Source organism: Sinohyriopsis cumingii, chromosome 11, assembly GCF_028554795.1.
Source record: "Sinohyriopsis cumingii isolate HCF-2022 chromosome 11, ASM2855479v2, whole genome shotgun sequence".
Classification (NCBI taxonomy): domain Eukaryota; kingdom Metazoa; phylum Mollusca; class Bivalvia; order Unionida; family Unionidae; genus Sinohyriopsis; species Sinohyriopsis cumingii.
The window spans coordinates 7,322,501-7,346,264 of NC_142971.1; the positions used below are offsets into that span (position 1 = coordinate 7,322,501).

Below are 23,764 nucleotides of genomic sequence, written 5' to 3' on the forward strand. Positions count from 1 at the left end.
ATCATCTTACCACACCACCAATTCCTCCCTTAATGTCATCATCTTACCACACCACCAATTCCTCCCTTAATGTCATCATCTTACCACACCACCAATTCCTCCCTTAATGTCATTATCTTACCACACCACACCACCAACTCCTCCCTTAATGTCATCATCTTACCACACCAATTCCTCCCTTAATGTCATCATCTTACCACACCACCAATTCCTCCCTTAATGTCATTATCTTACCACACCACACCACCAATTCCTCACTTAATGTCATTATCTTACCACACCACACCACCAATTCCTCCCTTAATGTCATCATCTTACCACACCACCAATTCCTCCCTTAATGTCATTATCTTACCACACCACACCACCAATTCCTCCCTTAATGTCATCATCTTACCACACCACCAATTCCTCCCTTAATGTCATTATCTTACCACACCACACCACCAAATCCTCCTTTAATGTCATTATCTTACCACACCACACCAATTCCTCCCTTAATGTCATTATCTTACCACACCATACTACCAATTCCTCCCTTAATGTCATTATCTGAGAAACCCCATTATAAAACCAGCGACATGTACCTAAAATAACTTGAGATCATCAAGTTGTGCATAAACTAAAATTTAATAAATTATCATTATATATATATATATATATATATATATATATATATATATATATATATATATATATATATATATATATATATATAATCAATCTAATATACTACATTAAAAATCACAGTTATTTTCATTAAGCTGCCAGACGCGTCAAACTATTTTCACTGGGTCACATATACATTTATAAATTTAATGCAGAAGTCTTTCAATATTTTTTCATAAAGGATGTATTTATCTCAAGCATTCCAATTTTTTTCTCCTTTAATAATGACAATAAGATAATTGTTGGCATGATGAACTGACTCAGTCAATGCACAAAATTTCTACTAGACAAAGTTGGTCACAAAATAATCATAAAGACCCCAACATGGAATTGTGCGATGATGAATACCTTTGTATTAAATATTAAACATACAAAAAAATAGATGGCTTTTATTGCTGTGTACAGTGTTACCCAGGGTGTGTGGAGATTTCAAAATACTGACTTCTGTCCAGTAGCTGTAGCATGCACAAAATGCCAGCCAAGGTGGGCCCATTTTTGTACCACAACCACAGTACTACTAATTCTCTCTGTAACATCAATGCAGACAAGTCTTGTCATAAGCTGTCCAATTTACAGAAGCAATCTTTTGCTGTAGAGGTATGTGAAATGTAATATTTTATTTTGCTTTTCATTACATGTGATGAAATTAGTTTACATACGGAATGTTTGGGAATGTATTCTAAATATTGACTAAGTCAGATCTAAAACCAGGATGTTTGATGTATAGTCTGTTCCAAGTTTGACAACTGATAGAAAAAAAACAAGTGAATCAAACTGTATGCTGTATGCATTAAACGATGTGAAACATTCCCCCCAATTTTTTTATTATTCTTCTTGAAGACAGATTAATGCAACAAATGTGGTTATTATAATAATAATTTATACATTAGATTTTATGAAAGAATTCAATGTGTAACAAGGTCAATTCTTAATGTATTATCACAGTCTGTATCTGCATTCTACAGTACTATGTATTACATGGCTCAGTTATTGTATTTTTTGCTGTTATCAGGAGTCATTTTAGGGTTTTATAGCTTTGATACTGTGGTCAATGGTGACATCATTTCAAGAACAATACTGGTTAACACAGTGTGAGGGGCAAAAGGTTCAGAACCAACAGGTTTGTGGGATGGTGGGTTCCTGAGGGATCCTTCACCAGGCTTGGAGCAAAGGACCATTGTTCTTTAATCATCATATATATTTTGAATCTAAAGCTCAGTGTCATTATGTGTGATACTCCAATACACCATCATACTTGCCGATGAACAATGCATGGAGTTATCATATATACTCCATACACTGACCATATTAATTAATAATTCCATACACTTATCATATATGGTGATAGATCCATATATCAATTATATATGCTGATAAAATACACATAATGAACATATCCATTGACAAATGATATAAACTCATTAAAGCGCAATGCTCAGGGTCTAAAGAATAACAACGCGATATAAGCAGGATCGTGTTAACAAATTTTTTGAAAAACTTCCCCATAGAAAATGTGCATTGAAATTTCAATGTCATCAGTTTTAGCTAACTCTTGATCATATAATCTGCTAGGGATATAAATAATCAGCTTTTCTGAGAGCATGTGTTTAGGATGTTAAAAAGAGAGGTCACCTTAAATTAAAAATTGGGAGCCATGTTGCTGTCTCATTATAAGTGGAATTGCATTTGTTATAATGGGATTTACAAGTTAAACAAGGAAAATTCTAGACATTGGTTTCATTTTTAGATTGGTTGTTGATAAACATTCACAGTATTGTGAGGTGACAACTGGAACGACACCACTTAAATATTAGAAATCGGACAATAACAAGCAAAAGCATAAATGTAAATATGATCAAAAGAGAAAGTAGCAAAACTCCTTGGAAAATAAATATGAATGGTTGAAATAGGAATATAGTTTGACAGTTTGTGGTCCTAAATGGATTCAGTGTGAACTAAGGTCAGGTAATGTCATTGATGAAGAAGTAAAATGACATCAATATGTTGCTGACTTGTACACAAGACCAGTGTATATTTCAGATGGCTTGGAACATGATGAGCTTGTAAAGTCTGATCATAAGTATGCAAAATTACCTCTGGTCAAGCAAATAGAGAATTGCTGCCTTGAGACCACTGGTCATGCAAGTAGAGAGTTGCTGCCTTGAGACCACTGGTCATGCAAGTAGAGAGTTGCTGCCTTGAGACCATTGGTCATGCAAGTAACGAATTGCTGCCTTGAGATCACTGGTCATGCAAGTAGAGAACTGCTTCCTTGAGACCACTGGTCATGCAAGTAGAGAGTTGCTGCCTTGAGATCACTGGTCATGCAAGTGGAGAGTTGCTGCCTTGAGACCACTGGTCATGCAAGTAGAGAGTTGCTGCCTTGAGAGCAAAACTACTCCTTGATCAATAAAGCGTGTTTGGAAGTGGTGAGGGGAATAGGAACATTTCACATATATCAGTCCAAAAGAGAATAGTTTTTGAAACATACCACCAGCCCCTCATGTATTTAAAGAAAGCAAATGTTATGTGCTGATTTTACAGACTTATCACTTTTAAACTGAAGCAATCAGAGGGTCAGAAAATGTAAGGGATGATATTTTGTACCATGACGTTGCTCTCATGCAAATAGTAGTTTTGGCTTGTATTTTCTTCTCATATCTTGTGATTAACTAAAAGTGTTTCAACTTTTTTACGGAGGGTGGTATTGTCACAGAATTGTGTGCAGGACAATAAGTTTGTATAATATATATAAACAATAATGTAGATAGGTTTTGAACCCAGAATCAACAGGTTTCTTTTTTACCCAAAGTGCAAGCCATTCTCAAAGTTTGATCAAGGAACTTATTCTAGAAAAAAAATTACTCTGCAAAGCCCATTTTTCTTCAAGCCACAATGACTCTGACCTTTCAACTCCAAAATCAACTTCAAAAAGATAGGCTTTTTCCTTACCCCTAGTTTAAGCCATCGACAATGTTAGGTAACTGTAGATAGTGGGGAACTGTAGCTATTTTGCAGAAACTATTATTCTATTTTCAGTCACAGTGACCTTGAATTTTGCTCCTAAAATCAGCAGGATTCTTTCTTATCCCAAGCCATCCATCCACAAACTGTAGTCCAGGTCTGTGAAGTAAAATTAAATCTTATGATGGAAACCATTTGCATTCTTTATGTCACAGTGATCTTGAGATGTTTACCTAATGACCCTGCAAATGACTGGTTTCTTCCATACCTCAAGTGCAAGCCATCCACACTGTTAGGTAAATGTGGATGGTAGAAAAGACAAGTTATTATGCAGAAATCATTTTTCTTCCTTCAGTCAGCAGCCTTTGTCTTTAATATTTTGACCCCAAAATTGAAAGGATTCTTCCATACCTTTAGTGCAAGCTATCTTCAAAGTTTAGAAACTGTTGATGGCAGATAACTTGAGTATGGTATCAGCAAAAAATGGTGGAAGACCTGAGTTTTTGTGCAGAAATGGAACTCGTAATAGACAGATGAATGTACTTATACAGACAGATGAATGTACTTAGATGAATGTACTTATACAGACAGATGAATGTACTTAGACAGATGAATGTACTTATACAGACAGATGAATGTACTTATACAGACAGATGAATGTACTTATACAGACAGATGAATGTACTTATACAGACAGATGAATGTACTTAGACAGATGAATGTACTTATACAGACAGATGAATGTACTTATACAGACAGATGAATGTACTTATACAGACAGATGAATGTACTTAGACAGACAGATGAATGTACTTAGACATATGAATGTACTTATACAGACAGATGAATGTACTTAGATGAATGTACTTATACAGACAGATGAATGTACTTAGACAGACAGATGAATGTACTTAGACAGATGAATGTACTTATACAGACAGATGAATGTACTTAGAGACAGACAGATGAATGTACTTATACAGACAGATGAATCTACTTATACAGACAGATGAATGTACTTAGATGAATGTACTTAGATGAATGTACTTATACAGACAGATGAATGTACTTATACAGACAGATGAATGTACTTAGATGAATGTACTTAGATGAATGTACTTATACAGATAGATGAATGTACTTATACAGACAGATGAATGTACTTATACAGACAGATGAATGTACTTATACAGACAGATGAATGTACTTATACAGACAGAGGAATCTACTTATACAGACAGAGGAATCTACTTAGAGACAGACAGATGAATCTACTTAGAGACAGACAGATGAATGTACTTATACAGACAGATGAATGTACTTATACAGACAGATGAATGTACTTAGATGAATGTACTTAGATGAATGTACTTATACAGACAGATGAATGTACTTATACAGACAGATGAATCTACTTAGAGACAGACAGATGAATGTACTTATACAGACAGATGAATGTACTTAGACAGACAGATGAATGTACTTAGATGAATCTACTTAGAGACAGACAAATGAATCTACTTAGAGACAGACAGATGAATGTACTTAGAGACAGACAGATGAATGTACTTATACAGACAGATGAATCTACTTAGAGACAGACAGATGAATGTACTTATACAGACAGATGAATGTACTTAGACAGATGAATGTACTTATACAGACAGATGAATGTACTTATACAGACAGATGAACGTACTTAGACTAATAGACATGATTAAACATAATATACTTGATGTTATGACTGGCATATAAAACAATACATGTCTAACATGTAACTGTACAAAATACAAAAGCATGCAAGTAGTGTACCCTACCAGGAAAACCGTCCAATGTTCTCAATACATAACATATAATCAGTCTAACCTGGGATCTTCATAAAACATATGCTGTGTCCCATTTCCATGGTGAATATCCCAGTCTACAATCAGCACTCTGTAAACAAATTAAACAAACATTTTAAGTTTTTTAATGCTCCATGATCAAGGAAACATAATACAACTAATTTCAGAAATTGAAGCCGTTCTTTCACAACAGTCCCACACACATGACAAAATGATGCTGACTAAACCTGTTCAAAACATATCAGAGTACTGTCTGAGGTACAGGTATAAACAAGGTAGATGTAGAAATGACAAGGTACTTGTATAAATGTGTGTGTGTGTGCTTGTGTTTGATTTGGATTTTTAGTGCAGCTTTAACAATTTTTCAGTCATATCATGTATAAATGACAAGGTACATGTATAAATGACAATGTTAATGAGTCTGGATGAGGCACTAGTTTTATCACATGAGCAGTAAAAAATCATTGGCAGCATTCATGTTATCTTGATTTATGATGCAACCACAGAATGTAATGAACAATTATACAGCTTCACTCAATGAAGCAGTCACTGTTAGACATTAATTTTCATGTATAAACTAATTCAGACTCATGATCTTAAAAACAAAATTTTGGTTGCTTTCAACTAGAAGTTTTAAAACTTAAATTTGTATTGGTATCACCATCCATTTTGAAGGAGTAGCAATAATTTTTTTTTTCAAGATCATGACTTGTTGTGATGGCCCTTGCAGATGTCTGAGCGTAACATTTTCATTAAGGACCTTGGGATGAATATGCGTGGCAATCCTCCAAGTAGTTTAGGATGAGTAATGGTAATAATAGACATCAGATGTTGGACAAGGGATGACAGACAAAAGAACTTCCCATAATTTCTTCTGGTCTATGACCAGTGGAGCAAACACTAGAGATTAACTTTCTGCTCCTAAAATTTGTTTCAAAAGCTATTATTATTATTCTTATTACTGACCATGGACAGAACCCAGATTATAATGCATACAAGTTATAAGACCTGAGTAACCTTGGCGTGAAAGCCAGTATTAAAAGGATAGCCTATGCAGCAGTAACTACCTTGAGATGCCATGGCAACTAGGACTTCATGTTAAAAACATGCAGTCCATGCATCTAATTCCTATACCCATCCACATGTAAAATACAATCAGAATTTACAATGCATGCATAGTCATTAATATAGAAAGTTTACCATTAAATAACTATTTATTTATTCTTCCCCTCATGAACCCCATATAGCCATATATACACAATTCATTCATAAATTAAATATTTCATATGGTTTTAACTTGATAATTTTTTAAAATTTCATTAGCTGATATATGCATCATCCACACAGATATTAGTTTTTTAGTGTAGAGAATGACTGTAAGTTATTTTTACAATGGCTGGTGCAAGACAGACAGTAAACAACATGTCATAAAATTTACAATGTTTCATAAGTCATATATTTTGTTGAGTTTTCTATACAAGAATTTCTAAGTACACTGTAAATAACAACATTCGATGATATTCCATGAAAATATCAGTAATGCCTATGGGGTGCAGACTTTAAAAAATAAAAGTCAATTATATATGTTATCAGTGTATCATCATATATGTTATATGCCCTCTTGTATTTGAATGTGAAAAACATCAATCTACAATTACAGCTACAGTATATCTGCTACCATTTCGGAAAGCCTAATTAAGTGCTGATTGTGTTTTGATCACTGATTTTGTAAGTGTTTGAGCAGCAGGGAGGGCGAATCCTACAAAATACTTTTCCGAAATACCCCTTCCACGGAAACTATTCCCGATAGAGGGCTTATTTCGACGAAATAACACTTTTATTCAGAAAACGAGACAAAAAAAAATGTCCTTGAAAATGCTTTGTATTTCCGCTGATATAACGCGAGTTACTTCAATAAATCCGACTCGTATCCGACATAATTTCCACGGTGAGGTATCATCGAAAAATCAGGTGTAGTTTGCGCCCCCCTGCTGCTCTACGAAATGAGTTTCCAAGAAAACATTTTTATATCGCAAATAGTGTATCAAGGCCGACGCAGTATCGTGTACGCGGGTCGTGTAAATTTATTGTCACAAATCCGTGCTGGTTTCTTTGAGCGTGACTAAAGAAATTCTTAAACTTATTTAAATCCATATCGCCACCACACCAGGTTTGATGAATATTTCTCAGCGTATGAACATCAACTCCATTAAACACAGCAAGAAGATTACAGTTATCCCTGATTACTTTTGGTATTTGTGTATAACGTTGAGTAACATAAATGACATCGGTGTTTTTATGACGACCTCGTGAAAATATTCTTGCAGGATTTTTTTGCTTGTCCAGCATCACATCATCATACACTACTAGGTTATTTATTTCCCCGTCGAGGTCTTCCACGGACGGAGCTTCTTCAATATCAGTTATAAATTCAACAACATCCTCGCCGTCTTCACTCAGCGCTTTTGCATTCTCATTAAAATCTTTTATAACATCATAACAACGTTGATCATCCACAGACGGAGCTATCAAGTATAGTTTGTCCCATTTCATCCACTTCATTATCATGTTCAGTAGCAGTTGCGTTTTACCTGATCCTGACGGTCCTATGATGATCATTCTGATAGAATTTGGTAGCACGGAATTATGCTTGACTGGTTCTTTCCTTCGCGTCGCAGAAAAATCAGTGATCTCCATTTGTATATAAGGAATAATAATTATGGATCTATATTGTGTAAAGTGTAAGGCACGAACCCCTACAAACGACATAACAACCATTACAACAAAAAATAACAGACAAGCACTTTCTGGTAAGTGTGCGCGATGTGGCACAAAAAAATTTAGATTTCAAAAAAAAAGCCTGACAAAGTCAGCGGAGGTGACATCGCAGCAACCCTCGGACGACTTCCAGGTACCCCTTGGGCTAAATATCCCGGAGAAAAGCATCTCCCAGGATACAATTACTGCGGTCCAGGGACACGACTAGATATCAGACTTGATGAACAATCTAAACCAAAACCGGGAGAGTATCCAATAAACGCTATCGACGCAGCGTGTCACATACATGATGTTGCTTATCGAAGTAAAGATCTACAAGACAGGCATATCGCGGATGTGAAATTAATTCATGCACTAAGCGCCATAAAAAATAAATCATTTAAGGAGTCACTCGCTAATTGGTTAGTAAGATCAGCGATGAAATCTAAATTAGCATTAGGCGCTGGATAATTAATAACAATGGAAGCGATTTATTATTCCCCAATCGGATACTGGAGAGGTAACTCAGCAATTAATAAACTCGCCAGCGCAGCAAAAGTAACACGCGAGGTTGCCAAAAATTGGCTATCAAAACAAGCAATATGGCAAATCTACTTACCACCACCTCGACAAATCAACTTTGCACATTTTGATGTTAGTACCCCCAATGAAGTTCATCAGGCTGACATACTATTCCTGCCTCATGATACTGTCCGTAGAAAAACATACAAATACGCGCTAACAGTAGTTGATGTTGCTAGTAGATACAAAGAAGCAGAACCGTTAGCGACTAAAACAGCGTCCGAAGTCGCCTCTGCGTTTAAACGAATTTATCAACGAGGGCCTCTAAACTGGCCACGATTATTACAAGTTGATCCTGGCAAGGAATTTCAGGGCGCGGTGTCATCACTGACAAAGCAGCATAACGTTACCATACGACGAGGACATACTGAAATTCATCGGGATCAGGTAATTGTTGAGCGATTTAATAGAACACTCGCTGAGAGATTATTCGGATACCAGTACGCGAGGGAATTCATTTACGATACGAGATCTCGTGAATGGGTTGCAAGACTGCCAAACGTGATAGCCGCGCTGAATAATGAAATTACCAGAACAACAAACATGAGACCTGTAAATGCAATCACAAAAAAATATATACCCCGCGTCAGTGAACGTGTTTCAACGCAGCCAACGACGCTAGCGTCCCCGTTGCTGGGTAATGTCACCGTTAGGTATTTATACGAACCCGGCGAACTCGAAGGAGGAAAAAAAAGAGCAACCGATCCCACATGGAGTGTTACTACACATAAGATATCCAGCATAACCAGATCAACTGGGAGAAACGCAATCTACAGATTAGATTCGACTGCTCCTCAGCGTGGATTCACACGCGAGCAACTTCAGGTGATTCCCACGGATACACAATTACCACCTCGATCACTTAAATAACTGCAGCAACACCTCTGCGTCGATTACACTCAAGACAGGTCAGCATTACATTTTTACGCGTATGACCGAGATTGCTGTCTATTCTATCCACGGTAAATTGTCTTGGGTCGTTTTTCGAATACTGCCACAGCAATAAACAATTACAACTCGCGCAGTGATTATTCTGACGCTCACGTAACGACAACACAGCGTTGATATCCAGGTTAAACTCTCTATTATTTTTCTTGTCGCTTTGTCGGTAACTGTCTAATTTTTTTCTTATTTGATCTTTTTGCGTTAACTCAACAACGGCTGACTTCGTTGACGTATCTAATACAATTCTTCGTAACTGAGCCATCTTTCTTACTCTGGACACGGCTAAATAAACTAAATTTGACCATTCAATGCGGTCATCAACGATCCAAACAGTTGTATCAGAAATAGTTAATCCTTGTGCTGAATGAATCGTCATAGCATATCCTAGTGTCCACGGTGATTTATTTATTGCTAATGCATCTTCGACCGCATCGACGTTAACTGTTACTATATCATTCAATACTAAATTTTGTTTCTCTGGTTTTCCGGGAATATCAACATCAATATTCTGCAATCGTGTATCATCTGGTCTATAACATAACGGCACTTCCAACGTTGGAAATTTCTGCCGCTGTAACTGAAATAGTCGCCGCTGAAGTGTATCTCTGACTGATTTTCTACTTGCAACAATTAAATCATCTGGTTTCCACGCCGTTAAAAAGTTATCAAATGAAGTCTCTGGAATTATTTCACGCATTATTTCACATTGGACTTTATTGGTTTGTAGCCTAATTAGTTTTTTAAACTCCTTTAATGTGTCATCAAGCGCTCTGATGTCATCACGCATTTCCTCGTAATAATCAACAAACCCTCGTAACCATTCGTGGGGAGATTCGCCGACAAATGGTGGTGGTTGACCATGATCGCCGCACATCACAACTGCGGTATTTTTCGTTAACAACCACGTCAGGAACCGTTGTAATGTATCCAGCGGCACAGTGTCTATTTCATCCCAGATGATTTTCTCCGGGATATACTTCGTTCCCATTCGCGTAGGAGTCCATGTACCGCCGCTGTATTTGAAAAAGCCGTGATAAGTGCAGGCCTTTACTCCGCGTTGTATCATTTCTCTGGCAAGTCTGTGTGTTGGTGTTAGCACGACCAAATCAGAACCGCGAAATAGTTCGATTGCACGAGTTGTCTTACCACAGCCTCCAGGTCCGTTCAAATAAACTGTTCTGTGTCTAGCAATTGGATCGTACACAGAAGGCAACGACAAAGTTGTCCACGACAAGGTTGTTGATTTACGATATTCATCTTTAATTTCAACATCAGCTGATTCACAGTACGCGTGCAACTCTTCCTTTTTTACTCGCCATGTTCCCCATTGATCATCCGATGTTGGTAAATCTAACGCTGTTAAATCGTCTTCGTTAATATAAAACGAATCTGTTGCAACCCTTACCGCGAAGGGAACTCTATTCACCATCGACAATAAATTTATAGAAACATAAGCCAGCATAGAGGATCTCAAATGAGTGTACTGAGCTGAATCACCGTCGATATAACTAACAACTGTTCCTAATCGTTTTCCAGGCATCCCCGGCAATGATATTATTATATCCTCGCGGCTACAAAATGTATCTTTCGCAGTAGTATCAGCGATAATGAAATTTAATTCTTCTTCATCCATAATTAATCGACTGTGATGTCGTTTATGATCATATGCTCCACCTTGAGTAAATTTACCTATCAATCTTCGGCCGAGATCTTTACAGTTGCGCTCATCATGTTTATACGCCAGTGTGCGTAATTCTTCTTCAGACGCTGTAGGATAATTTAATTTTAAGTCAGAATAACACGCAGTATCAGTTGGAGTTGGTAACCAAACTGAGGTTTGTTTTGAGTAACAAATAATCCCCTCACTGACAACAACAGATGTTAGTATTGTTTTGTCAACCATAAACCGCAACAACGGAAACGGCACCCACTTCCTTTCGTGGAAATGTCTGCCAAACCAAGCATAATTAATAGTATGTAACCGTGTTGCAAATTCGAACGATTCCACGCGAGCAAATCCAGTCAGGTCAAAATCAGGTAAAGGTCCGTTAATAGCTACTCTTGTCATTAAATTTGTGGGATGTCCAAATCGTTTAAAGTATTCAGCGCATTCGCCATAGCCAAGAAAACTTCCTGGATAGCACGCAATCATATCCACCGATACCATATTATCACTAACAAATACACTATTCCATAAACCGCCGTGTCCGTATTCGATGCAACTCTGCTGAACATTCTCGAGAAAACTCTTCATGGTTGGTTTCCAATTATTTTTTTGTCGTGCTATATGTGCGGCAACACTTGGAACAGTAAAACAATTAGTTAGTAATTGATCAACTTGCTCAGTTGAATATTTTTCTGTGAGCGCTTTCATTTCATTTTGTAACTCCGCAGTTCTATATATTTCTCCGTTCGGGGTCACGAACTGGTCATAATCACCAACTTCAGAACTTCTAAACAACCATACCGATACCGGATCGGTTTTACTCATTTGATAAATACAATCAAACATACCCGCGGAATAATACCTTATAACACGATCGCGTGGAAATATTTTAACTGATTCCGTCCAGGCGTGGCTGTTATGATCAATAATTGTTATTGAAGCTCCACTACGGTTGTATTTCGATTTATACAATTCCTCGCCTGTTAGTGATAATACCGTTATAGGAAATCTTAATAATTTTTCTAGCGCGGCAACATCCTTAATTGTGGCCCCTACATCTTTGACTCGATTAGCCCATGTTGTTATTTTATTTTTTCTGATCTCAGTTAGACCATTTCCACGTGCTGCGTTTTTAAAATGTTCCATTACTCGCTCAGCTACACAATTTAACACCACTGATGTTTTCATTGGCGTGAGTTTATCTACACTTGGTTTCTTTATCGGATATATTCCGTAAACGACTGCAGTTACTGGATACGATCTGGCGTAATACGGTATATCAACCCCCGTCAACATTCCTGGTCTAGAATTATTGCTCAACAAAATAGTTTTCCTTTTAATGTCAAGGATAGGATCATTTTTATCACGGATAATCCACGTGTCATCGTCGTTTTCGTTGACCACTTTGATAATAAATTTTATCTGTATGAAATATCTTCTATCGTCGAGATACCCAATTATGTTACGCGCGATTGTATCGTTCATGGTAGCATCAATGATAACGCTCGCGTCGGGGATAATTTTATATGTCGACCACACATGTGCGGCACCATCACGACGAAACTCTTCCTTGGCATTCTTGATAACACCAAGCAGTTCCTTTAACTCTCTTCGTCGTGGATCAGCGGTTAACCGGTCAAGATCGAATCGAGAACCTGATACGGGTTTTATTCTGGATAGTCTTTCAAATTCCTCCATATTATAATTAAGACAAGTATTTAAATAGACAAAAATATTATATATAATGAACGGAAACTCAAAGAGTTTCTCTGGAAATGCAAAGCATTTCTCATGCAAGTGGATCAAACTAAATTCATCAGAGCCGTGTAACAGACGTTGCAGAGGCGAATACTGTGGACAACATGCTCAACAGGTCCGCGGTGGGAGTCTAGGACCGATACCGTGTATCAGATGCGGCATTGGAGTACGAGGAAAAACGCAATTATGTTCAGCGTGTGGGGGGAAACGCTATCGAGAACTAAAACGGTATTATGATAAAAAAAATCCAGCCTCGAACGCTCTCACGGAGCGTGATTACATAAATAAGTTTTCAGGCAAATTATGAATTAGACAAATGATTTGCTTATAGTATAATGAATCAAGAATTCACCCCCGAACAAGAATTTGTTCCACATCCAACTATTCCAAATTATGAGGCAAACCGAGATGGCACGGTGCGACACTGCACGCGAAGACGACCAGTTGGTACAGTTGATAATGCTGGTTATTTAAGATTTACTGCCACGTGTTCAAAGAGGTATTTATGTCATCGTTTCGTCTATGAGGTTTTTAACGGAGTGATCCCTAAGGGTTTTGTCATTGATCACATTAACGGTAACATACTTGATAACTCTATAAACAATCTTCGCGTGGTCACTCAGAGCAAGAACTGCCTACTGGGTAACACAGGGCGTTGTAAAACAGTTGCAAGAAGAGCTATTAAATCTATAAACGCAGGTGAAGAAATTGTATTCCAGTCAATAAACGCCGCCAGTAGGTATTTCGGTATTTGTTCACCTGTTGTACAGCATGTCGCAACCGGGATCTACAAAACAGCATTTTCAAAGAAGCTCAAACAGAAGATTTCATTCTGTTATATCATTGACAACAACGATAACTCAGTATAAGAAAAAAAAACGAAGAGTTTCTCGTGCATTTAAAAATATAAAAATATATAATAATATGAATCACGAAAACATAAATGTCATAATTGTTGAACTCGAAAAATTGCAACAGCGGGGTTTTAATATTTTACTAGACACTGAAACAATTATGTCAGATTTTGAATCCTTGAATGAGCTATCACGGTCCGGGAAGAACAATCTCCCTGCCAGATATAGGTTCATTAAGGGTTTGCAAGATCGCATTTACAGATCGCTTGCCATGATAACGTCCAATCAGGTATCTGAATTTATTCCACTGTGCCATGCAGTTGAGAAGATCAGGCTTGAATTGTCATCCGAGTATGAGACTCGAAAATTAATTAACACCAGGGTGAGACTGTTAAAAGGGTATATAAAGAATTCAGACGCGGACCCAGAAGAAGTATAAATACCACCGCGTGCACGCCAGCGTGGAAATGTCGAGTACGGGTAAAAAAAAAAGTGTATTATTTTTTTTGCCTTGGAATTTCTCAACTCGAAGAGTTTCTCATCGATGAGTGTTCAGGATTTGCTTGAGCGTTTCAACATCAATACAACAATGAGAATAGTTCATAATCTGTTCTCGTTGACACCAAGCGGTGATCATATGATTTTGCTGTAGCTGTGTTAATTGTGACGACGTCAACAAGAAGTCTTCGTCGCCGTACACGTCAACGATTATTCGAACGGGGAAATACTGTCCCGAGAAGTCCCTTGGACTTCCTGAGAAATGCTTTGCATTTCCAGAGAAACTCTTTGAGTTTCCAGAAACGCTAGCGTTTCCAAATGCGGTTTTTATTGCCTCGTGAAGAATTTGCTTATCATGAATATGAACTCGTGCGTGAATGTACTCACACATTATACACAACCGTTTTTTTTAAATGCGCGCCTGCGTGCTAAGCACTCGCACGAGAAACTCTTCGAGTTTCCAACGATGCCGGTTTTGATAACCACTTGGCGATGCTAGCATGAGAAGTCCCTTGGACTTCCTGAGAAATGCTTTGCATTTCCAGAGAAATGCTTTGCATTTCCAGAGAAACTCTTCGAGTTTCCACGCCCAGTAGAGCATTTTAGGATTTCACCAGTAAGTTCACGGAGACAGTCTCGCCACGCAGGTCCAACAAATTTCCCCGTTGGTCGACGAGTTTGAAATTTATCGTTGACAACCACGGATTATTACACCGCAGATAGACCACATTGATTGGTTCTTGCACAATCAGAAACCCGGGCGGATCTTTTGGTGTGAACGTATACAGGATAAACCCCTGCGTCGCCGTAGTATTATCTGATGCGCTGTAGCTACCGTCGATGACGTCACATACAAGATTGACCGCAATAACATCTGTGATATTTACGATCCCGGGTGAGATGTGTCTGCCATCGGATGCTGTACTGTTGTCGTGTCTTAAAATAACAGGTTGTGGTTTTGTTCGCATGTACGTGGCAGAAATATCTTCGAAAGATTCCGCGATAAGATCCTGGACTGATTTTCTCAGCGTGCGCGCGTTATATCCAGGAAGTGTAAATTCTGAAATCTTCTCCACGGGAATACCAAATTGGGATGCGAACTTGGATCTTTTTTCGTTTCCGTAATCGCCCTTGAGATTCAGTAGATACTGAATTATTTTTTGATTTATAATTTCCATCGCGGATGCGAGTTTGTTTAGTTTTTCTATGGCTGTGATAATTTTATCGCGTGAACTGCTTGTAGAAACGCTAGCGTTTCCAGTTCCCGAACTGCTTGCAGTTCCACCTGTTAAATCAGAAATATAATCCTGAAAATATACTCGCAACAGTTCTAGCTGTTGTTTATGTGCTTGTTTGATCGGATTAAAAAACTGAGCTTCTATATCTTCTGGCCGGTATTGACGGTATTCCCCGCCCGTGAAAGCTGCCTCTATTATATCTACGGGAATTCTAGGTGATGTTGAAAACCAGGCTTCTCCGGATATTAATTTATCTACAAATAATAAATAATCCCCGACGAGGTCGTGTGGGTCTTGCTTAACGGTCTCGAAATCTGATTTTTGGGGGGGTGGTGGGCCCGGTTCGACCCCCGGTCGTTCTTGTGGCCATCCTAATACGGTCCGAATTGAGCTGTTGTAAATATCCACGGCGTATCCCGGTGTTGAGATTTCAATGACCGCAGACAGCGTTGGTTCGTGCGCGGTCACAGATATTTTGGCTTCCTTGCCGGTGATTCGTTTTATTTGGTGTTGTATCTCATTGTTGATTTCTTCGATCTGATAACTCCCAGTGGGTAGCGTAATTGTATCCCAGTCGAATTCGTCAGAGTCGGCTTTGGTTTTCCACGAAAACACAAACGAATTATTTGGCTGCTGACCACCAAATGATGCCGCTCTGACATTAGGCCAGCTGTGATACGCACTGAGCTTCGACAACGCGATTTCGTTCACCCGAATTGGAGTTCGAAAATTAATGCTGAATTGTGGTGTCGTCGAGGACACTGAGATCATTGTGGTCCTTACCGGTGTTGTGTTTGTGACTATTTGTTGAAGCAGTTCCTGTGGCGTTGCCATCAGTGACATTATTTATTTGTTTAGTTTTCAAATAGTCATTGTACGCATCTGACATTAGTTTGAATTCAGAATCTGATATCAACGCAGCATCGCTGGATTGCGCGTCTAACGATGATGATATCAGCGATGATAATTTCTGATATGCGGTCGTGGCTGTATTTAATTTTGTCGTGTAATCGTGTAATTTTGTGTTAGCACACGAGGATATTTTTTTTGCTATGATGCCGAAAACTCCTGCCGTGGTTGTGGTCGCACAAACAGAGATCGTGGCCGCGACTGCTGCAATTACCGGAGTGACCGCTGATAGTATTACTCCCGCGGATGCAACAACGGCAGATACTGAATAAACCGCGATGTCTAACACTGTTATGCGTCTGCGGTATTTTTTTACCTTTCGACTGGTTACTTCGATGACAGTTTTTAACTCAGATTGCCACTCACGGACTTGATTGTATCGATATTGTTGAGCATCTGGCGTCGTTGACATTTATTTAAAAATCGCTGCCGATTTTCAATTACGCGGTAACCAATTGAGGTGTTGCAGCGACGAATTCCAAACACCACCAGTAAGATGTTGCGGTTAATGTCTCGTCTTCGGCTTCAAGCATAAATGTTTCCTCGGTTCCGCTGTTTAGTATTACAGTGCAAACCCCCGAATACTTATCGGTGGAATATCTCCAAGGATATGTTGTGAAGATTTCAAATTTAGCGGATGAAAACACAGACAACCTGTAAACACCGGTGGCTGTTGCTGTATATTTGAAAGTGTTGTTATTTTGTCGTGACCATGTTGTGAATCCCGATGATACCGTGAATACGATGTTGGTGATATGCCCGGGAGTAACTGTAACGGGGACTTTAATCAGACTGGTTTTGTTAACGATCTCAGGAATACCCGATACGATATTCTGCTGTGTTTGTTTGATCGTGTTAATGTTATTTTCTATTATCTGAACTTGATCTGAAAAACTTTTTTCCGTTCTGACTACACCTAACCGGGTATTAATCTTATTGATATCGTTGGCGTTATTAGTAAGATTTGGTATGATTTCAGAAAGTTTCGTGTCGACGACTGGAGGAGTTCCAAAGAACTTATCCACGGTCTCATCAGTTTTTGCGAAGTTTCTTTGGAGTCTTTTAAACCCGTTCACGTGAACATCATACTCTGACCGCAGCGTATTTAGTTTACCGTTGACGATGTCCACGTATTGTTTGTTTGACGCATCCTGGTCGGATTCGGGATTCGCTAACGCGGTTATTTTGTTGCCGCTCATGCTGAGTTCGCCGGTCATTACGTCGCCGGATTTTATTACTCTGTCGATGATTAGGCCAGCAACGTGTTGGTACTGCGTATCGACGTATTGTTTATTTGCGGCATCTTCGAGACCTTCCGGATTTTTTAGAACGGTTATTTTGTTGCCGTTCATGCTGAGTTCGCCGGTCATTACGTCGCCGGTTTTTTTCACACATTTATCAACACCTTTATCAATACTGTCTTTGATGCTTGCGATTGATATGTTCGAGTCCTTGATGCGGCCGCCATCACTAAATGCAACGAAGTTATCCTTGGTAGCTCCAAGAACTCTGCGAATTATATCATTGAACTTAATGTTGCTCGTTCTTAGTTTTCCCTGCTTGTCCTGAAAAATAGCAACTTCATCTGGGTCAACTCCAGCTATATTCAAAAGATTATCGACTTCATCTCGGGTCGCATATTTTGAGAGATCAACATCCGTGCCAGGTTTGACTTTTCTTGTGAAAGGTCTTCCGTAAATATCCACCATTATTCTTATTGCTGTTTTTCAAATGCGAGCATGAAAATGCCTAGCATTGGAAACGCTAGCGTTTCTCGATGCGGTATATTCATACACTACTTTATGAGGAGACGTTGATGGATTTCTTGAGATTGCATCAAGAACATTTAAAACCTCGTTCCCACAAATGGGCGGATCAATTAATGTTTGTGTTGGTAACGTCGACTGCCACACTGGAATTGGAAATCCGAAGGATTTCTTGGAGAATCTGCTGTTGAGAGTGCGAGGCACTCCGCGGACATACTTGAGAAACTCAACTGGCGGTGCTAAACCGTACGAATCAAAATAGATAATTCCACGTGGATCGATCGCGTAAGCAACCCAGTGAGTTCCCGGACCATCTTTGTTGTCGAGATTGATAATGCCAGTTTCTGGATTATTCGGCCGCGTCGGTAATTGATCTCGCATAAATACTCCTCTGAAATGTTTTATACGTAATTTTTTAACAGCATCGAGTAAATCAAAATTGGACGCTGGAAGCTTCAACATCGGGGACACTTTATGTTTCGGCGTTAGAAATTTTTTGGATACCATGATGCGGGAGTTCCTGGTAGTCTTAGCCCTGATCCGCGAGCGGATCTCCCCTTTTTTTTCTTGTATCCGTGTCCGGTTGCTTTCTTTAGTGCCATTCCAGCTGCGGTTCCAACTGCACCAAGTGCTGCTGCCTTTGCTACGGCTGGTGCTGCCGCGGCAATCAACGCCGGTATTGCTGCGAGAAGAGGAAATATTCCACCGGTTTTAGTCATGTCCTTGATAGCTGCAGCAGAGAAATTAAGTCGGACACCGGTTTTTGCTGTTAGTGCCTTATTAAAATGTTTAATCTGAGTATTAGTCAACGACAACTTGTCTGGACCACCAACAAGTTGATCTCGTTTTAGTGTTATTGATGTCCCGCACGTGCTTGCGTTCTTTGATTGCAATTTCTTCGTTTGACCGGAAGTCAAGGTGACATTAACGTGACTGTATGACATTATATTTCAGAAACTAATCTAATTGTTACATGTTTTCGAAAACTACATGTTTTCTACGGGAGCGTCAATAACTCTCATTCGTCCGCCAACACCTTCAAGTAGCATTGCTTTATCGGAAAGTATAACCGCGACAGCTCTAAAACCAGCAGGGCCTGCCATTCTAGTTGGAACAACAGGGGGACCTGCGGCCTCGTTTGCACCAATGATTTCAGGTGGAAACACAGCGACGTTAGCTCGAAAGTAAATATCAACAACAGTTTGTTTAGCCAAATCCATATGCTCGAGTGAAAAGTAGTAAATGGGATACAACGTTGTAAAATCCAACTGTGATATTTGCAGACCAGTGTCGACATTCTGATCGCGACCCATAAATGTCATTAAACGATGATATGCACGAGCAACTTGATTATTCCTAAAATTTATGGTTATGTCTTCGGATGGTTCTTGATGACCGTTTATCCGCAGCGAAACATTAGTGACTCCAAGATTATCAAATATCATGTGATTTCTTGTTTGTTCACCAACTCGGCTGTTATTTTGAAGTGCAATAAAAATGTGACGCGGCGCTGATATTCCCTGTTGTGATGATATATGCCAAGTAAACTGTCCAACGCCAGAACCTTGAGCAGAATCTGTTGTTGTTGTTAACCATGATATTAATGATTTGCCGCCTTGGTCCATAAAAGAAAGTAATCGTTGTTCTTCAGCGAGCGACGGGGACATCACTGGCATCCACAGTGCAAGTTTTGATAATACTACTTTACCGTTAAGTGCTGTCGTGTTAGCAATTGTATCAGCTACTTGATGCCAGAGAGCGTCATTGTCGTCACCTTTTCGGGTGAGTACAACTGAATGCTTGGCTCCAAAAATAACCTTTCGGACATTTCTGCAAAACCCAAAAATGTGAGACAGCGGAATTGCGCAGGAAAAATCTCTGCGATCTCCTGTTAGCATTAATTTACGCGTAGAAAATCCAAGATTATAATCAGGATTTGTTGATATTACTGCGGTTGTATCTGCTGCTCCTCCTACTGCTCTTACAGGACCTATAATAACGTTTCTTTGATCGGGAAATTGACTATTATCCTTAGCGAACATCATTGTTGGGCCAGCTGATCTAGTGTAATCATCTGAATATCGTGCTAATCCAAGAATAGTTGTAGCAACGTCAACATTATCCTGAATTGTTTCAATCTCCCTCCCATCAATGCTATATGAAGCATTTCTAAATAGCGCCATGATGCCATTATTAACAAACCCAACTCGGGTATTAATGTCGTAGTTGGTATCATCATTTTTCAAAATAATACCTTCGACTTCAAGAAATGCTTCCGCGGGCAAGAAATATCTACTTGTGTCTTGGACTTGCAACTCAATTCGACCCCGTTGATCAGGTGTTCGTGCCTCGTAAGAATAATACTGATAATCGCGTACGGATTCGTCTTTGAGTGTTGGTGCGTCCATGTCGAACGCGGGATCAGATACACGTTTGAACATTTTATATAAAATTATTGTCGTCTAAAACGAAATCCGCTTCCTGATATCAGGCTTGTATTTATTTGTTCGGGTGTTTGGGTTACAAGCTCTGCAAGTTTTTGATTGGCAGCCTGATTTATTACTTTACTGACGTCCGCGGGCATAAGTTCAGTACTGGCCAGTTTCACCGGTGGTGGTTTTTTTGATCTGCGAATTAACCGTGACAGTCTGTCCTTTGATTGACGCGAATGCCTTCCCGGCGAGATCACCAACAGATCCAAGGGCTTTATCCTTGACAACATCAATAGCTTTCATCGACAATTGTTTTGCAATCGGTAATGCCTTAGGGGCTATTCTTGAAAACAAACTAGTAACTGTATCACCGAGACCATCTCCGTAGGTTGCTCTGTAGACTGGTAATCGCGAGTTCACTACGCGGACTGGTAACACACTAGCGTGTCTAGGTTGAGAATTGTGCACGATCATTTTATTTAATTATTGTTTCTCTAACTAAATTTGCTAGTCGCTGTGGTAACCGTCTGCGAGTTCATCAATGAGCCCCCGGTAGATGCCGATATCCATGATGCCACGCTGAAATAGCCTCTGACAGATATTTGCGGCTTCATTTATAATTTCCGGAGAGTTGTTTCCGGCACGTCTTCCTCCGATGAGAACTTCTAGCCGTGATACGTCATTGATGATATTATCAGGGCAGATAGCACCGCCGTGATAACCATAGCCGGTGTATCCACTTCCCGATTTTGGTTGTGAAATATTCCATGATATACCGCCAGGAGCTAATGTCGGCGACTTAGGAGGCATCGGCGTCCCAGGTCGTTGGGGGAAATCTATCTCTAACGAATCCTCGTATCCACTTGGTTCTCTCGTTTCTATTTTTAGTAGACTTTGTTGTGGTGTTTGTATTCTTGAAGCAACTGTCTGCTTTTTTTGTTGTTTTTGTTGTTTTTGTTGTATTTTTGCTTGCTTTTTTTGTTTAGCATCTTCCCTTTTTTGTTGTAGTTCTTCCTGCCTTTTCTTGACCTCTTCCCTTCGTTGGTCTCTTAATTTTTTATTAACCCCAATTACACCCGTTTTTATAAAATTATAGGTATCATCAGTGCTAGATATTCGAGGAATGTCTCGGTTTACTTTATAAACATAATCCCGCCACTCACCCTGGGTCATACCCAAGTCAGCTCCTGGTTTTAGAAAATCCTGCCGGTTAGGATAATTTACGACAATCCAAGTAGAAAATTTCCTAAGCTCATCTACGTTAGTAAGCGGAATATTTTTTATTTCAGTAATACCATCTTCGGTAAATTTATCAATAAACGTTTTCTTAGCAACTGTCACTACTCCGGCGGCACCTGGATCAACTACAACACCTGCATTTGCCTCTTGCTGTTTAAGTTCTTCTATTGCTTGAAGTAACCCTCGTTTTGTTTTGGTAGGGTCAGCAGGATCAGGTTTTCCTATAATTGCAGTTTTAACTTCACCAGTAGCTGCTGTAATAGGCTTAAATAATTCCTCCGCAGATGTTGCAAACTCAACTCGCGCTTCTTGTCTTGCTCGTAATTTTTCTTTAACGGAATCATGGACCGGAATAAATTTTTTAATCGCGGCTAGTCGTTGTCGTGCCAATCTAGTTGTGAGTGCTTCTCCGATATTTGCCATTATTTATTTGTCCATGATTTAATTCCCCCGCATGGATTTGTGACAATAAATTTACACGATCCCAGAACAAGATACCGTATTGGACTTGATACATTGTATGGTTAACATAAAAATGTTTTTCCTTTGAAATCTTCGACTTCGTAGAGCAGCAGGGGGGCGCAAACTACACCTGATTTTTCGATGATACCTCACCGTGGAAATTATGTCGGATACGAGTCGGATTTATTGAAGTAACTCGCGTTATATCAGCGGAAATACAAAGCATTTTCAAGGACATTTTTTTTTGTCTCGTTTTCTGAATAAAAGTGTTATTTCGTCGAAATAAGCCCTCTATCGGGAATAGTTTCCGTGGAAGGGGTATTTCGGAAAAGTATTTTGTAGGATTCGCCCTCCCTGCTGCTGTTTGTTGTATTGCTATAATCAATTAAAATTAGTCCTGCTTTGCATTATCATGTTTATTTTAATGTCTTTTGCTTTGTAAAGGATAATAAGAAATGGTTAAAAGGCGTGGAAATCAAACCTGTGGAAGAGCTAGTGGTAACAATGTTGTGTCAGGCATCTCATTTGAATAATGTAGATGACATAATTAAAGTCATTATTCAGTGGTTTATCAAAAATAAGATTAATGACGGCAACATAAGCAAGCGAAAAGAGTACTTAGTGCATGGAAAATCAAGAACAGCATCCCCTTCTTAAATTTTCTGAAGTTCTTTGTTCATTTGTGCCCTCGCTTATACTGCAGTTGGTGTTTTGAGATGCCATTGTGTACAAGTTATCGAGGGAGAGATGTAACATGCATGGAGTTTTTATCGAATCTTTCCAAAATCTTTAGAAAGGTTACAAGGTTAATCAATCTGGTACAAAATCACCTCTTTACTCTTGCTCAATATTAGTCCAAAAGTTTGATAAGTCCAAATTGAAATAGGATCAGAAATATGGACTCCAGAACACTAACAAGCAACTGATGATGGGCATACGCATGATGGACACAGGGCCATACCATAAGCTCCCTAGCCCTTATGGCCAGATGAGCTAAAACTAAACCCAGGTCAGTGAAGTGTGAAATATGAGTCAGTTACCTACTTTTCTGATGTGAGTGTAACATAAGATAGACCACTTTCTCAGTTTAATTAATCCACATAAAAATGTATGTATATGCGATCCCAAGATCTGAGCTAAATGAAAACTTAAGAATGTACAAGTACAAAATTAGACCCCTC

At 39.0% G+C, this 23,764-nt stretch overlaps 1 protein-coding gene across 5 annotated transcripts in view; it reads right to left on the minus strand.

Moving 5' to 3' along the window:
- LOC149787571 (protein deacetylase HDAC6-like) overlaps window positions 1-23,764 on the minus strand; it is a 548,042-nt gene that overhangs the window by 413,198 nt on the left and 111,080 nt on the right. For all 5 annotated transcript variants that reach the window (XM_089973728.1, XM_089973727.1, XM_089973729.1 and 2 more), the window contains exon 25: window positions 5,500-5,568. In XM_089973728.1, coding sequence (XP_089829854.1) covers window positions 5,500-5,568 — 69 coding nt within the window. The remainder of the gene's footprint in view (window positions 1-5,499; window positions 5,569-23,764) is intronic.